Here is a 16926-nt window from a genome sequence, read left to right as displayed (position 1 = left end):
TGAAAGCGGAGAGAGGCAGAGAGGGACCTGGGATAGGGGAAGGGGGATGGGGAGGGAATTACTGGAAATTGGAGAATTCAATGTTCATGCCAAGGGGCTGGAAGCTACCCAGACGGTAGATGAGATGTTGCTCCTCCAACCTGAGTTTGGCCTCATCATGGCAGTAGAGGAGGCCATGTATGGACATATCCGAATGGGAATGAGAGGCAGAGTTGAAGTGCATGGCAACCGGGAGGTCCTGTCCATTGATGACGCCACTTGGTCCATCTTGGACACTTCTCTCCCCTTTCTTGATCTCTTGGTATCCATCTCTGGAGACAGACCATCCACTGACATCTTCTACAAACCCACTGACTCCCATAACTATCTTGACTATACCTCTTTCCACCCTGCCCAATGCAAAAATGCCATTCCCTATTCCCAGTTCCTCCATCTCCACCACATCTGCTCCCAGGATGAGGCTTTCCATTCCAGGACTTCTCAAATGTCCTCTTTCTTTCAGGATCGTGGTTTCCCTTCTGGCGTCATCAAAGATGCCCTCACCCACATCTCCTCCATTTCCCGCACTTCAGCGCTTAACTCATCCTCCCGTTACCACAAAAGAGACAGGGTTCCCCTTATCCTCACCTACCACCCCCACCAGCCTCCGGATCCAACATATTATCCCCCGCAACTTCCGCCACCTTCAACAGGACCCCACCACCAAGCACATCTTTCCCTCCCTACCCCTCTCAGCTTTTTGCAGGGATCGTTCCCCTCCGCGACTACCTGGTCCACACGTCCCTCCCCACAGAACTCCCACCTGGCACTTATCCCTGTAAGCGCAAATGCTACACCTGGCCCCACACCTCCCCCCTTGCCACCATTCCGGGCCCCAGACAGTCCTTCCAGGTGAGGCAACACTTCACCTGCGAGTCTGCTGGAGTCGTCTATTGCATCTGGTGCTCCCGGTGCGGCCTCCTCTACCTCGGTGAGACCCAACGCAGATTGGGGGACCGCTTCGTCGAGCACCTACGCTCCGTCCGTCACAATAGACAGGACCTCCCGTTTGTCACCCACTTCAACTCTGCCTCTCATTCCCATCTAGATATGTCCATACATGGCCTCCTCTACTGCCATGATGAGGCCAAACTCAGGTTGGAGGAGCAACACCTCATCTACCGTCTGGGTAGCCTCCAGCCTGGTGGTATGAACATTGAATTCTCCAGTTTTCGGTAATTCCCTCCCCTCCCCCTATCCCAGGTCCCTCTCTGCCTCTCTCCCCTTTCAACTTTCTGCTTCTTTATCTCTACAGTTCCTTCATGCTTATCCCCTCCCCCTCCCCCCTTATCTCTCCTCTGATTGGTTTTCCAGCTGGTGCCTCTAGGCCCTACCCCCTCCCCTATCTCTATTACTGGGCTTCAGCCCTCTTTTCCCCCCCATTCCTGATGAAGGGTCTCAGCCCGAAACGTTGGATACTCTTTTCTCACAGATGCTGCCTGACCTGCTGAGTTCTTCCAGCATTGTGTACGTATTCTTTGCCAACAAACCTGTTGGAATTCTGTGAGGAAATAACAGGCAGGAAAGACAAAGGAAAGTCAGTGGGTGTTTTTTACTTGGATTTTCAGAAAGCCTTTGAAAAGGATCCACACAAGAGGCTGCTAAACAAGCTTAATATTAACATTGCCAGAAGATTAGCTGACTGGCAGGCAGCAAAGATTGGGAATAAAGAGGCCTTTTCACTTTGGCTGCAAGTGATTAGTGATGGGTCCACTTTTTTTTAATATGTTAATGATATGGTTGACAGAATTGATGGCATTGTGGTCAAGTTTGGGGATGATACAAGGATGGGTGGAGAGGCAGGTAGTATTGATGAAGCAGGGAATCTTCGAAGAACTTGGTCAGATTAGGAGAATGGGCAAAGTAGCAGATGTACAGTGTAGGAATGGCCATGCACTTTGATAGCAGGAATAGAGGCATAGACTTATTTCTAAGTGGGGAGCAAATTCAGGAATCAAAACTGCAAAGGGACTTGGGAGTCCAAGTGCAGGACACTCTGAATGTTAATCTGCATCAGGTTGAATTAGTGGTAAGGAAGGCAAATGCAATCTTAGCATTCATTTCAAGAGGGCAAGAATATAAAAGCAAGGATGTAATGCTGGGACTTCATGAAGTATTAGTCAGACTATATTTGGAATATTGTGAGCAGTTTTGGGCCCCATATCCAGGAAACGATGTGCTGACATTGAAGAGGGGCCAGAGGTGGTTTATAAGAATGATCCTGGGATCCTGGAAATGAAAGGGTTAACACACCTGGAGTATTTGATCACTTTTGGATCTGTACTTGTTGGAGTTTAGAAGAATGGAGAATGGATTTCATCAAAACCTATTGAAAGGCCTATATAAAGCGAATGTAGAGAGGATGCTTAAAATTATGGGAGAGTCTAGGACTTGAAGGCACAGCTTCAGAATAGGATGCCCCTTTAGAATAGAGATGAGGAGGAACTTTGTTAGCCAGAGTGCAGTGTACTGTAGAATTCAATGCCACAGATGGCAGTAGAGGCCAAATCAGTTGGTACATTTAAAGTGACGGCTGATTGGTTCTTGATTAGTAAGGACATCAAAGTTTAAGGGGAAAAGGCAGGAGAAAGGGCTTGAAAGGGAGAAGAAATCAGCCATTATCAATCGGTGGTGCAGACGCAATGAGCCAAATGAACTAATCCTTCTACTAAGTCTTAAGATTTCAATTCAGAAACTCAGCTAGAAGCTACATTAACAACCATTTCAATAAGACTTGGAAGAGAGAGAGGGTTTGTGGGCTATAACTGGATGTCGACGTGTTGCTTGACATACAAAAGCAATAGAGGTGGTTAAAAGAGATGGTGGTGAGGTGTGCATGCGTGTACACACACACATGCATTAAAATATAGCAAATCCACTGTTAATGAAGTGAAGATAGATAACATTGCAATTGCTGATAACTCTCTGGCTATAACTGGATATAAAAGAATGATAAAAGGTTAGGGAACTGCACCTTGCTGTACAACAGAAGCTGTATTAGAGCAGAATGGAACTATTTCAAAGGCTGCAGACCAAGGATAAGAAAGATAGCTTACCATGATTAAAGACAAATATAGTTAACGTACAACTTTGTTAAAGATTTCTTCAGTGTTATAAGAATGTCTGCAGTTTGCATGAATGGATACATTTATAAAGTGAAATACAGAATGGTGGGAAGGATTGAACATACTGAATTAATTCAAAAATGAACATCAGCGGATTTTCAGCAAAACACCAGACATTTGTGAACGTAACAGAAGATTGATAGAATTGTTTGCTACTACCGAAATTCAATAAAACAAAGTAACCTTACCGTGATTGAAATTGCATTTTTTCTGGTTGGCCTGTTTAGCATAATAGTGGTGATGTTGTTTTCAGTTGTAACCTTTAGAGTCTGGAATGATGCTGTCAGGTCTTCTGTGACAGTGGTTTTACTCTCTGTGAGTACCTCTGCAGAAACCAGTGATTCTATGAGATCCACATACTTCTGTCTGGCTTCTTCCTGCAAAGATTGAATTATTTAGTAATTGACCAAAATATTCTTCCGTATCAATCAGAAACTGGAACTTATATTTCTTTATAAAACTGGTGGTAATTTTATTTCAGAATTTGATTTAATTGTACTCATCCAAATAGTTTCAGCTACATTCAGCTAAATCAATTACATACAATATACCAGTGTCAGACAGCAATGAACCAATATGTCCAACTAGCCTGCTCTGTAGCCTTGAATCTCAAATTCCTTGGTATCTTAAATCTGTACCTGGCTTAGTGGAAGGCTCCTAACCCTGCAATAAGATAGAGTGTTGAACATTAAAATAATATTTTCAAATCCAAATTTGACAACATTTCCTGAGTATTTTTATAATGTCAGCAATTGTTATTTTTATAATGGAATTAATCTTAACCCAACATATAAAGATAACTCATTTGAACAAATGGTGAATGAGGACTTAAAATTTTCTATAGGATATCACTGAGATGCTCCCATACAGAAAGATATGCAGGAAATTGGGACTAGCTAGGTGGATAACATGTTTAGCATAGACTTGTTGGGCCAAAAGGCCTGTATCCATGCTGTATTGTTCTCTGACGAAAAATTGCAGTTCTTCAAGTTTACTTAGGGCTTTGTTCCAATGAGTTGCAACTGGAAAAATGCAACTCCTGGAATTCCATATTGGATTCAATAATTTTAAAAAAATTAGTCTTGCCTATTTGTATCAGAACTGGCCAATTCAAGATGCATGGACATCCATTGATAACATTAACTCACTTTCACAGTTTTTCTCTCTCCACAAGAGGTGCAAGACATTTGTAGCCCAGCATTCTCTTCTGTTTCAGATAAGATTATAAGTAGCTTCTATACTGTCTATCTCAGAGTTACAACATATTGTATTTTTCTCCCTCTCTCCATCCACAGCTGAGTGTTTCCAGCATCATCTTTTTTTATTTCAGATTCTTGTATTTCCTTATCCCATAGGAACAATAAGCACATCATATCTACATTGGCTCTTGCAGCAATCCCAACATTCTCCACTCCCATTGATTCTCCTACTGCCCATCTATGCTAGGGAGAGTTTGTAGTAGCCAATTAACTTACCAACCCGTACACCTTTGGGTTGTAGAAGAAAACATGGTGAAGTCTGTAAATGCTAAGGCATTTGATGTTTTAAAGAATGATATGGACAGATTCTATCTGGCAAGGCAAGGACACAAGAGATACTGAAGAAATGGGTAAATGGAGATGTGTTGAAAAGCCAGCATCTGACGATTGCAGAGATTTGTTTTTTATGAATAATAATGCATGCAATAAAAATGGAGCAACTGCAGCATTACTTTGAAATTAAAGAGTTGTTTTGACCAAGTTATATCTAACAATTTCAACATGTTTATTTAACTGCACGCAAATATTGCATTCCAATAAGTACTGCAATGAAATGCACAAAACTGTTGGACGAAGGGAGAAATAGGTCTCATCATTGTAATCTGAATCAAATCATTTACACAAATACAAACTTTGTACAAAACTGTCAGATGATCAACAATAAATCAGTTTCTCCTTCCACAGATGCTACCTGGTTTGTTCAATGTTTCTTGCATTGCAATCACCTCTCTCAGCTATCATTTCTTGCCACTGAATCTTTAGTCAAAATAATTTTCTTTCTGGAAGAACAGTGTAGTATTTGCCTTTTCCAGTTTTATTCCCAATCTTCTTTTGAAGAACATTCCAATGAGTGGTGGAAGACATTAGCACATAAATCAAACTGCTTTTCTGCATATGTGGTCCCAGTGCATATTGAGAGGTAATTCATCACAGTGGGCGTAAATGCTGAGCTCATTCCAATTTTTGCACTCCTGACAAAAGTCAAGTTTCTGCCTCTGGGATCAAAAACACAGATAACTTCCTTTTTTCCCTTTCTTAACCTAGGCCCAAAAGGTAGTTCCAAAATGGGATTAGCTAAACCAGCAGATTTGGATTCAAACATATGTCAATCTAATTTAGTGGTACATCTCGTAACACATGTAGCATACAAAATATCTGGGTTTGCACAATCTTAACAATTGCACTATTGCATCATCAGCTGTTCTGTTTTTGTTGCAACAATATTTAGCATGGAAAGTGTCCAAAAGTTACTATGGAAAAAGCACGGCAAGAAATACTTCCCTGACAGTGTCATGTTATCTGCCCGTTACGCAGCTGGCATTTAGGGCAACAATGAAGGTCTTCCATCTCTGACGGTGTTCAGGGATTCCTTCACCATGTCAGTAGCTTCCTCTCGGTTTTCACTACTGTCAGTCATGCCAGTCCAGAGTGGAGACTCAGGAATAGCGTCACACTCATCTGTAGACGATTCTTCATTGGTGTTCCCATAACAATTTAACTTTACCAGTCAGGGTTGTTAGTTCTAAGCTGAACCCTTGAACCTGGAGGACCAGTGGACCACTTTTAGTTTGTCCTCCACCTTTTGATTTGTTTGGCATGAGTGACCCTACCAAGAGCCAAAGTATAAAACCCTGACTCCAGCCAACATCGCTCTCTGGGTTACTGAGGCACACAGCCTCCAAACCTAACGACAAGGTTGTCATCCCCCTGGAGATCCCTGACATTATAAAGGTCCTTTCTCTGATAAAGTACCCTTTGCAGTACCAAGCATTCCCCAACATCTTTGTGACAGATACTGGGCAATGTTGCCAGAGATGTTCATTTATGAAACTTACACTCTGTGCCTGCACTGGAATACTGCCCACCTGGCATTTGAAATAACATGTATATGTGTCCTTAGAAACAAATTGTGTGATTCAGTTGAGGAAGCACATAAATGAACAAATAACTCTGCTCAAACTTCTGGATTTTCAGGTAAACAATTTGTCCAAAGATGGGAGTAAATGTAAAGAAGAGTTTACACTATATTTAAACACAAAAATACAACTGCAGATGCTGTGGATCAAAGAATGCGTACACGATGCTGGAAGAACTCAGCAGGCCAGTCAGCATCCGTGAGAAAAGAGTAGCCAACTTTTCAGGCCGAGACCCTTCATCAGGAATGGGGGGGGGGGGGGGGGGAAGAGAGGGTCGAAGCCCAGTAATCAGTAATAGAGATAGGGGAGGGGATAGGGCCTAGAGGCACCAGGTGGAAAACCAATCAGAGGAAGGATAAAGGGGGGAAGGGGAGGGGATAAGCATGAAAGAACTGTAGAGATAAAGGAGCAGAAAGTTGAAAGGGGAGAGGGGCAGACAGGGACCTAGGATGGGGGGAGGGGGAGGGGGAGGGAATTACTGGAAATTGGAGAATTCAATGTTCATACCACCAGGCTGGAGACTACCCAGACGGTAGATGAGGTGTTGCTCCTCCAACCTGTTTGGCCTCATCATGGCAGTAGAGGAGGCCATGTATGGACATATCTAGATGGGAATGAGAGGCAGAGTTGAAGTGGGTAGCAGCCTGGAGGTCCTGTCTATTGTGACGGACGGAGAGGAGGTGCTCGACGAAGCGGTCCCCCAATCTGCGTCGGGTCTCGCCGATGTAGAGGAGGCCGCACCGGGAGCACCGGATGCAATAGACAACTCCAGCAGACTCGCAGGTGAAGTGTTGCCTCACTTGGAAGGACTGTCTGGGGCCCGGAATGGTGGTAAGGGGGGAGGTGTGGGGACAGGTGTAGCATTTGCGCTTACAGGGATAAGTGCCGGGTGGGAGTTCTGTGGGGAGGGATGTGTGGACCAGGTAGTTGCGGAGGGAACGATCCCTGCAAAAAGCTGAGAGGGGTAGGGAAGGAAAGATGTGCTAGGTGGTGGGGTCCTGTTGAAGGTGGCGGAAGTTGCGGAGGATAATGTGTTGGATCCGGAGGCTGGTGGGGTGGTAGGTGAGGACAAGGGGAACCCTGACCCTGTTGTGGTGATGGGAGGATGGGTTAAGGGCTGAAGTGCGGGAGGTGGAGGAGACGCGGGTGAGGGCATCTTTGATGACGCCAGAAGGGAAACCACGATCCTGAAAGAAAGAGGACATTTGAGAAGTCCTGGAACGGAAAGCCTCATCCCGGGAACAGATGCGGCAGAGACGGAAAAACTGGGAATAGGGAATGGCATTTTTGCATTGGGCAGGGTGGGAAGAGGTATAGTCAAGATAGTTATGGGAGTCAGTGGGTTTGCAGAAGAAGGGAGGAAGTACGAGGACCCTAACCCTCACCATTAAAACCTGCAGACTAAGGTGGTGCCGTAGTAGTCTGGCAGACAGACCTCTACCTCACTGAGGCCAAATGGCAGCTCTCCGACACCTCCTCGTACTTACCCCTGCCACAGGACCTCACCAAAAAACATCAATCCACTGCCTCCCGTACATCTCCACCCTCATCAACTCCGGACACCTTCCTCCCTCAGCCAAAAAACTCATAATTCCCACACACCGTACAGCTCGGTTTTACCTCCTCCCCAAGATCCACAAGCCTGACTGTCCCGGGCAGACTCATAGTTTCAGCCTGCTCCTGCCCCACCGAACTTGTGTCTGCCTACCTGGACTCCATTTTATCCCCCATAGTTCAGTCTCTCCCCAGCTACATCCAGGATACATCCAATGCCCTTCACCTCTTCAATAACTTCCAATTCCCCGGCCCCGACCACTTCATTTTTACCATGGATGTTCAATCCTTATACACCTCCATCCCCCATCAAGAAGGCCTCAAAGCCCTCCGCTACTTTTTGGATAACAGACCCCACCAGTTCCCCAGCACCACCACACTTCTCCGGTTGGCGAAGCTTGTTCTAACTCTCAATAACTTCTCCTTTGGTTCTTCCCACTTTCTCCAGATCAAGGGCGTAGTCACGGGCACTCGCATGGGCCCCAGCTATGCCTGCCTCTTTGTGGGTTATGTGGAACAGTCTATGCTCCAAATCTATAATGGCACCACTCCCCAATTTTTCCTCCACTACATCGACCACTACATTGGTGCTGCTTCCTGCACCCATGCTGAGCTCATCAATTTCATCAACTTTGCCTCTAACTTTCACCCAGCCCTTAAATTCACTTGGTCCATCTCGGACACTTCTCTCCCCTTTCTTGATCTCTCGGTCTCCATCTTCGGAGACAGACTATCCACCGACAGCTTTTACAAACCCACTGACTCCCATAACTATCTTGACTATACCTCTTCCCACCCTGCCCAATGCAAAAATGCCATTCCCTATTCCCAGTTCTTCCGTCTCCGCCGCATCTGTTCCCAGGACGAGTCTGCTGGAGTTGTCTATTGCATCCGGTGCTCCCGGTGCGGCCTCCTCTACATCGACGAGACCCGACGCAGATTGGGGGACCGCTTCGTCAAGCACCTACGCTCCGTCTGTCACAATAGACAGGTCCTCCCGTTTGTCACCCACTTCAACTCTGCCTCTCATTCCCATCTAGATATGTCCATACATGGCCTCCTCTACTGCTATGATGAGGCCAAACTCAGGTTGGAGGAGCAACATCTCATCTACCGTCTGGGTAGCCTCCAGCCTGGTGGTAAGAACATTGAATTCTCCAATTTCTGGTAATTCCCTCCCCCTCCTCCTTCCCCTATCCCAGGTCCCTCTCTGCCTCTCTCCCCTTTCAACTTTCTGCTCCTTTATCTCTACAGTTCTTTCATGCTTATCCCCTCCCCCCTTTATCCTTCCTCTGATTGGTTTTCCACCTGGCGCCTCTAGCCCTTGCCCCTCCCCTATCTCTATTACTGGGCTTCGGCCCTCTCTTCCCCCCTCCCCATTCCTGATGAAGGGTCTCGGCCCGAAACGTTGGCTACTCTTTTCTCACGGATGCTGCCTGACCTGCTGAGTTCTTCCAGCGTCGTGTACGTATTCTTACACTATATTTAACTAGCTAAATTAGATTAACCATTGCAGGTAAAAACAGGACATTATTGTAAAATATCAATCATAACAGGAGAGGATTGTATCACACTATATGGCCCTCAAATGAGATGCTGCATTACACTGCCTAGATGGAAGTAATTATTACTAGTTTTTCATATATAACCAGGAGAAAGAAGAATCCTTTGATACTTTCTCAATAGATCTAAGAGGGTTGGTATATAATTGTGGTTTAACATCATTTGGTAAATTCGGGAGTCTAACCTGAAGGAATAGTTACATTGTGCAATTCAGTTAAAGGTCCATATTGACATGCGAAGATGTTGTGCTAAATAAGGACAATCTAGAAATGTTGAATGGCCAACAGAAGTATGAGAGAAAAGGGAGTATGTGTTCTGTGCTGTGCATTTATTACAGTAATTAGTCACATTTGTGGGGACATGGTACAAGAGAAGGGAATGAGTTACATATACTCAATTACTTTGTGGCAGTCTGAAGCTTGGCACTGGCAGAGGTCATGTCTTTGCTGACCACTCAATATCGCTTCAAGATTATATAATTGCTAATAAAGAATTGGAGTAAGGAATTTGACTCATTGGAACAATCATTTCATTGGAGATGAGGGTGCATCATGAAAGTATAACAACTCCATCTGGGGTCGCAGACAACTGGTAATTGTTTTGTTTAGATTTTGGATCACTTTTGTACTGCTTCATTTTGTCAGCAAAAATTTTGACAGTTATTCCAAACGAACATCAGCATTTGCACCAGCCTGGAGAAGCTTGTGGCAAGTATGCCCTTTTTTGTTGTTCACACTGTATATTTGGATTTGAAACAGTTAGATATTGCCGTACGATGACACTCATGTTTCAAATGATGAAGGGTCTAAGTGCCGCACTGGAGGCCCTAACATTTCAATTTGGTGGATGTGAAAGTTATAGTGGTGGCTGTCTGGAGTGTCCAACCCTTAGTTCTGTTTGAAAAGCTAAAGAATTGAAATAATTGAATTGCCGTCATTATTGGAAGACAAAATGATTTCAGCTGGAAGCAGTGACCTTGAAGCTAAGAGAGCAATTAAATAAAAATGCAACAATGAAGGTCAGTTCTCTGGGTGAAATGAAAATATTTACAAATTCAATGAACAGGCTGTGACTATGTATAAAGATGGTGAGTTAAGGGTGATGTATGTGTTAGGACAGTGTGGCTAACGTGCACAGAGCATGTTCTGTCGCTAGCAAAACGTTTGTGTGTCTAATATCACACATTAAAATGGAGGCTGATTCAGCAGAGTTATACACAAGACAACAGACATTGAGGGATAAACATGCCTTGTAGTGAGAGGCGGAACAGCTTCACAGGAAGATGGAGAAGCTTAAGCTGCAGGAAGAAACTGCAGCCAAGATGGCAAGAAAAGTGCTAAGGGCTTCAAGTGCAACAGCAGAGGAGTTCTCTGGTAAGTGTTCCTATGTTGACAAGGAACAGAGAAAATCCAGCATACTCAATGTCAAGGTGGATATATGGGGATGAAATATCTATGAATCACAAGTTTGAACTCCAAGGAGTTCATTCTCAGTCTGCAACAAGGAGGTACTCTGAACCTATGCCATATCCAATAGCACAAGATGCTTCTGATAACGACAGTCATGTTCCAAATGATAAAGAGTCTAAATGCTGCACTGGAGGCCCTTAGGACACAAAAGGAAATAACAAGCATAGTAATGCAACAACAGCACATTGCATTTCTGCCTAAAAGAGAGATTCAAATCTTCAATGGCAATCCATTGCAGTATCATTCAACTTATGATGGCTTACAAGAATAGCATTGAAGACAAGACTGATAATTATGATGACCATCTTCATTTTCTCAAACAGTACACAGATGATTACCCTAGAGAACTTGTCAAAAGTTGCCAGCGGGCTGGACTGGAGCAAAAATATCTAAAGGCCCAGGCTTTACTATAGGAATATATTGGTAGTGAGCACAAAATTGCTGCAGCCTACGTGGGAAGAGTTTGCCCTTGGCCACATATCAAATCAGAAGATGTGAAAGCTCTTCAAGACTACAGTCCTTTTCTTAGAAGTTGTTCCAATGCCATGGAAGAGGAGTAGGCCAGGCACAAGTTGAACATGCCTGTTAATATGTAGATAGTCGTAAATAAGTTGCCCAAATAACTTGGGAAAGAATGGAGATGGGTGGCGTATGAGCTGCAAGAAAGGCACAACTTTAGGCTACTTTCACCCACATTGTTGATTTTATTGAAAGGCATGTGAAGATTATTGCACACCCAGTGTTTGGGAAAGTATACAAAGCCACTTCACCAGCAATAAGTAAAGAAATTAACCAAACTAGATCACAAATTCATTCTCAAGCTAAAGGAAGCAGCTTTGCCACTACCATTGAAAGTGGAGCTGAAACTGAGCCCAGAGCTGATGAAAAGGTTGCAAGTTCGAAACAAGCCATGAATGAAGCAACCACAGCAGTGAATACCGTCCTGATATCCAACACTGCCTTGGTATCTAATGGCCTTATGACAGCTGATGATCATGATTGTAAACTTCCTATAATTCCAATTCAGGTAAAGTCTAAGAAAGGTAACACGACACTGGGTACTTATGTTTTACTAAATCAAGAAAGTTCTGCACAGAGAGCCTCATGAACAAGCTCAACCTGACAGGAAAGGAACATACATGCTCTTACACACATTGGGTCAAGAGAACATTATGAGTAGCTAGTTGTTTCAGGATTAGAAGTGGCTAGCTTAGATAGTAAAAACTATTGTGAACTGCCTGACATCTATACAGAGGAATGTATGCCTGTCCACAAAAGGAATATTCCTTGTCAGAGAGAGCTTCAGGAATGCTCTCACCTGAAGCATGTTTACTTGCCAGAAACTGAATCAGAAATTTAGCTGTTGATAGCGATGAATGTGTCCTAGGCATTTGAACTGTTGCAAGTGATTCACAGTATTAATGCTGGACCATATGCAAACAAAACAGTGCAAAGTTGGACTGTAAATGGGCCACTGAAAGGAGACCACAATGATAGAAGAGACTATGCTCGGCCAGAAGTAACAGTTAATGGGACCTCAGTTTTCCACTTGGAAGAACTTTAGCAGCAGGAATTTTCCTCAATGCAATCAAGAAGCACAATCTGGTTTGGCAGGAGAAGACACAATTCAGGATAAACTGCTTAGCAAAAGAGGCCATTTCTGTAAATGTTGAGATTTCATGTCTCCTGTTTCTTAGTAGCATACAATTGTAATTATTATAGTATAATAACTAGGGAGCTGGAATGTAGGAGCCATGAATTCTGTGCTGTGCATTTATTGTGGTAACTGGTCACATTAGTGGGGGCGTGGTAAAAGTGAAGGGAACGAGTTACGTATCCATAAGACCTTAAGATACAGGAGCAGAAGTAGGCCATTCAGCCTATCGAGTCTGCTCCGCCATTCAATCATGAGCTGATCTAATTCTTCCAGTTATCCCCATTTCCCTGTCTTCTCCCCATACCCTTTGATGCCCTGGCTAATCAAGAACCCATCTATCTCTGCCTTAAATATACCCAATGACTTGGCCTCCACAGCCGCTTATGGCAACAAGTTCCACAGATTTACCACCCTCTGACTAAAGTAATTTCTCACATCCCTGTTCTAAATGGACGTCCTTCAATCTTGAAGTCATGCCCTTTTGTCCTAGACTCCCCTACCATGGGAAATAACTTTGCTATACCTAATCTGTTCAGGCTTTTTAAACATTCAGAATGTTTCTATGAGATCCCCCCTCATTCTCCTGAACTCCAGGGAATACAGCCCAAGAGCTGCCAGACGTTCCTCATACGGTAACCCTTTCATTCCTGGAATCATTCTCGTGAATCTTCTCTGAATCCTCTCCAATGTCTGTACATCCCTTCTACAATAAGGAGCCCAAAACTGCATACTATACTCCAAGTGGTTTCATGAATCCCTTATAGAGCCTCAACATCACATCCCTGCTCTTATATTCTATTCCTCTAGAAATGAATGCCAACATTGCATTCACCTTCTTCACCACCGACTCAACCTGGAGGTTAACCTTCAGGGTATCCTGCACACGGACTCTGAAGTCCCTTTGCATTTTGAATTCTCTCCCCATCTAAATAATAGTCTGTCCATTTATTTCTTCCATCAAAGTGCACGACCGTACACATTCTTACATTGTATTTCATTTGCCACTTCTTTGCCCATCCCCCAAAACTATCTAAGTCTCTCTGCAGGCTCTGTTTCCTCAACACTACCTGCTCCTCCAACTATCTTTGTATCATTGGCAAATTTAGCCACAAATCCATTAATCCCATAGTCCAAATCATTGACATACATAATAAAAAGCAGCAGTCCCAACACAGACCCCTGTGGAACTCCACTGGTAACCGGCAGCCAGCCAGAATAGGATCCCTTTATTCCTAATCTCTGTTTGCTGCCAATCAGCCATACTAATAACTTCCATATAACTCCATGGGTTCTTATCTTGCTAAGCAGCATCATGTGTGGCACCTTGTCAAAGGCCTTCTGAAAATCCAAGTACATGACATCCCCTGGATCTCCTTTGTCTACCCCATTTGTAATTTCGTCAAAAAATTGGCCGTCGGTTTGTCAGGCAGGATTTTCCTTTCAGGAAACCATGCTGGCTTTGGCCTATCTTCTCATGTACCCCCAGGTATGCCATAATCTCATCCCTAACAATAAATTCCAAAAACTTCCCAACCACTGATGTCAGGCTAACAGGTCTATAGTTTCCTTTCTGCTGCTTCCCACCCTTCTTAAATAGCGGAGTAACATTTGCAATTTTCCAGTTATCTGGTACAATGCCAGAATCTATTGATTCTTGAAAGATCATTGTTAATGCCTCCGCAATCTCATCAGCTACTTCCTTCAGAACCCAACAGTGCATTCAATCAGGTCCAGGAGATTTATCCACCCTCAGACCATTAAACTTCCTGAGCACCTTCTCAGTCATAACGTTCGCTACACATACTTCACTTCCCTGACACTCTCGAATGTCTGGTATACTGCAGATGTTTTCCAATGTGAAGACTGATACAAAATACGCATTCAGTTCCTCTGCCATCTCTCCATCTCTCATTACAATATCTCCAGCGTCATTTTCTATTGTCCTATGTCTATCCTTGACTCTCTTTTACCCTTTATATACTTAAAAAAGCTTGTAGTATCTTCTTTGATATTAGTCACAAGCTTCCTTTCATAATTCATCTTTTCCTTCCTAATGACCTTCTTAGCTTCCTTCTGCAAGTTTTTAAAATCTTCCAATCCTCTATCTTCCCAGTAGCTTTGGCTTCCTTGCATGCTGTCTCTTTTGCTTTTACTTTGGCTCTGACTTCACTTGTCAGCCACGGCAGTGTCCTTCTTCCATTCAAAAATTTCTTATTTGGAATATATCTGTCTTGTACTTCCCTGATTTTTCACAGAAACTGCAGCCATTGTTGCTCTGCTGTCCTCCCTGCTAGTGTCCCTTTCCAGCCGACTTGTCCAGTTCCCCTCCCATGCCATTGTAATTTCCTTTATTCCACTGCAATATCAACACATTGGATTTTAGTTTCCCCTCAAATTTCAAGGTGAGCTCAATCATATTGTAATCACTGTTCCCTTAGAATTCCTTAACCGTAAGCTCTCTTATTACCTCCAGATCATTGCACAACAGCCAATCCCTTAGTGGATTCAACAACAATCAGTTCTAAAAAGACATCTCTTCGACATTTTACAAATTCTCTCTCGAGGTCCAGTGCTGACCTGGTTTTCCCAATCCACTTTCATGTTAAAATCCCCAACGATTATCATGATGATTATCATGATGATCTGCCCTTTGTGAAGGGCAGATCATGCCTAACAAGCCTGATAGAGTTCTTTGAGGAGGTGACCAGGCATATAGATGAGGGTAGTACAGTGGATGTGATCTACATGGATTTTAGTAAGGCATTTGACAAGGTTCTACATGATAGGCTTATTCATAAAGTCAGAAGGCATGGGATCCAGGGAAGTTTGGCCAGGTGGATTCACAATAGGCTTGCCTGCAGAAGGTAGAGGGTCATGGTGGAGGGAGTACATTCAGATTGGAGGGTTGTGACTAGTGGTGTCCCACAAGGATCTGTTCTGGGACCTCTACTTTTTGTGATTTTTATTAACGACCTGGATGTGAGAGTAGAAGGGTGGGTTGGCAAGTTTGCAGACGACACAAAGGTTGGTGGTGTTGTAGATAGTGTAGAGGATTGTCAAAGATTGCAGAGAGACATTGATAGGATGCAGAAGTGGGCTGAGAAGTGGCAGATGGAGTTCAACTTGGAGAAGTGTGAGGTGGTGCACTTTGAAAGGACAAACTCCAAGGCAGAGTACAAAGTAAATGGCAGGATACTTGGTAGTGTGGAGCAGCAGAGGGATCTGGGGGTACATGTCCACAGATCCCTGAAATTTGCCTCACAGGTAGATAGGGTAGTTAAGAAACCTTATGGGGTGTTAGCTTTCATAAGTCGAGGGATAGAGTTTAAGAGATGCGATGTAATGATGCAGCTCTATAAAACTCTGGTTAGGCCACACTTGGGGTACTGTGCCCAGTTCTGGTCACCTCACTATAGGAAGGATGTGGAAGCATTGGAAAGGGTACAGAGGAGATTTACCAGGATGTTGCCTGGTTTAGAGAGTATGCATTATGATCAGAGATTAAGGGAGCTAGGGCTTTACTCTCTGGAGAGGAGGAGGATGAGGAGACATGATAGAGGTGTACAAGATATAAAGAGGAATAGACAGAGTGGACAGCCAGCGCCTCTTCCCCAGGGCACCACTGCTCAGTACAAGAGGACATGGCTTTAAGGTAAGGGGAGGGAAGTTCAAGGGGGATATCAGAAGAAGGTTTTTCACTCAGAGAGTGGTTGGTGCGTGGAATGCACTGTCTGAGTCAGTGGTGAAGGCAGATACACTAGTGAAGTTTAAGAGACTACTAGACAGGTATACGGAGGAATTTAAGGTGGGGGGTTATATGGGAGGCAGGGTTTGAGGATCGGCACAACATTGTGGGCCGAAGGGCCTGTAATGTGCTGTACTATTCTATGTTCTATGATGTTACCCTTCTGATATGCCTTTTATATCTCCTCTTGTAATTTGTAATCCTAATTTATTTCATGGTAGTTTGTAGCTTGGGAATGGTGGATGGAGGTCATATCTTTGCTGACCACTCAATATTGCTTCCAGTTTGTATGTTTGCTAGTTGCTAACAAATGATCAACCTCATGCTCATACAGGAGAATGAGAAGGTGACAGATAGGAGCTACAGGGAGGCAGTCACCCCTAGGTTGCAGCAGACAGGTAGCTAGCTAACTGTCAGGAAAAGGAAGGGAAATGCACAGCCAGTGCAGAGTACATCTGTGGCTATTCGTCTTGATAATATGTATATAACTTCAGACACTGTTGAGGAGGAATGACCTACTGGTGGGGGGGTGGGGAGAGCCACAGTGACCTCGTCTCTGGCACTAAATCTGGTGCTGTGGTTCAGAAGAGCAGAGAGGT

General features: G+C 44.0%; 1 protein-coding gene across 2 annotated transcripts in view; it reads right to left on the bottom strand.

The window, feature by feature from the left end:
• eci2 (enoyl-CoA delta isomerase 2) overlaps window positions 1–16926 on the bottom strand; it is a 137969-nt gene that overhangs the window by 27598 nt on the left and 93445 nt on the right. For both annotated transcript variants that reach the window (XM_073073038.1, XM_073073037.1), the window contains one exon: window positions 3353–3541. In XM_073073038.1, coding sequence (XP_072929139.1) covers window positions 3353–3541 — 189 coding nt within the window. The remainder of the gene's footprint in view (window positions 1–3352; window positions 3542–16926) is intronic.

Source organism: Hemitrygon akajei, chromosome 20, assembly GCF_048418815.1.
Source record: "Hemitrygon akajei chromosome 20, sHemAka1.3, whole genome shotgun sequence".
In the NCBI taxonomy this organism is placed as follows: domain Eukaryota; kingdom Metazoa; phylum Chordata; class Chondrichthyes; order Myliobatiformes; family Dasyatidae; genus Hemitrygon; species Hemitrygon akajei.
This window is presented reverse-complemented; position numbering and strand designations above follow the sequence as displayed.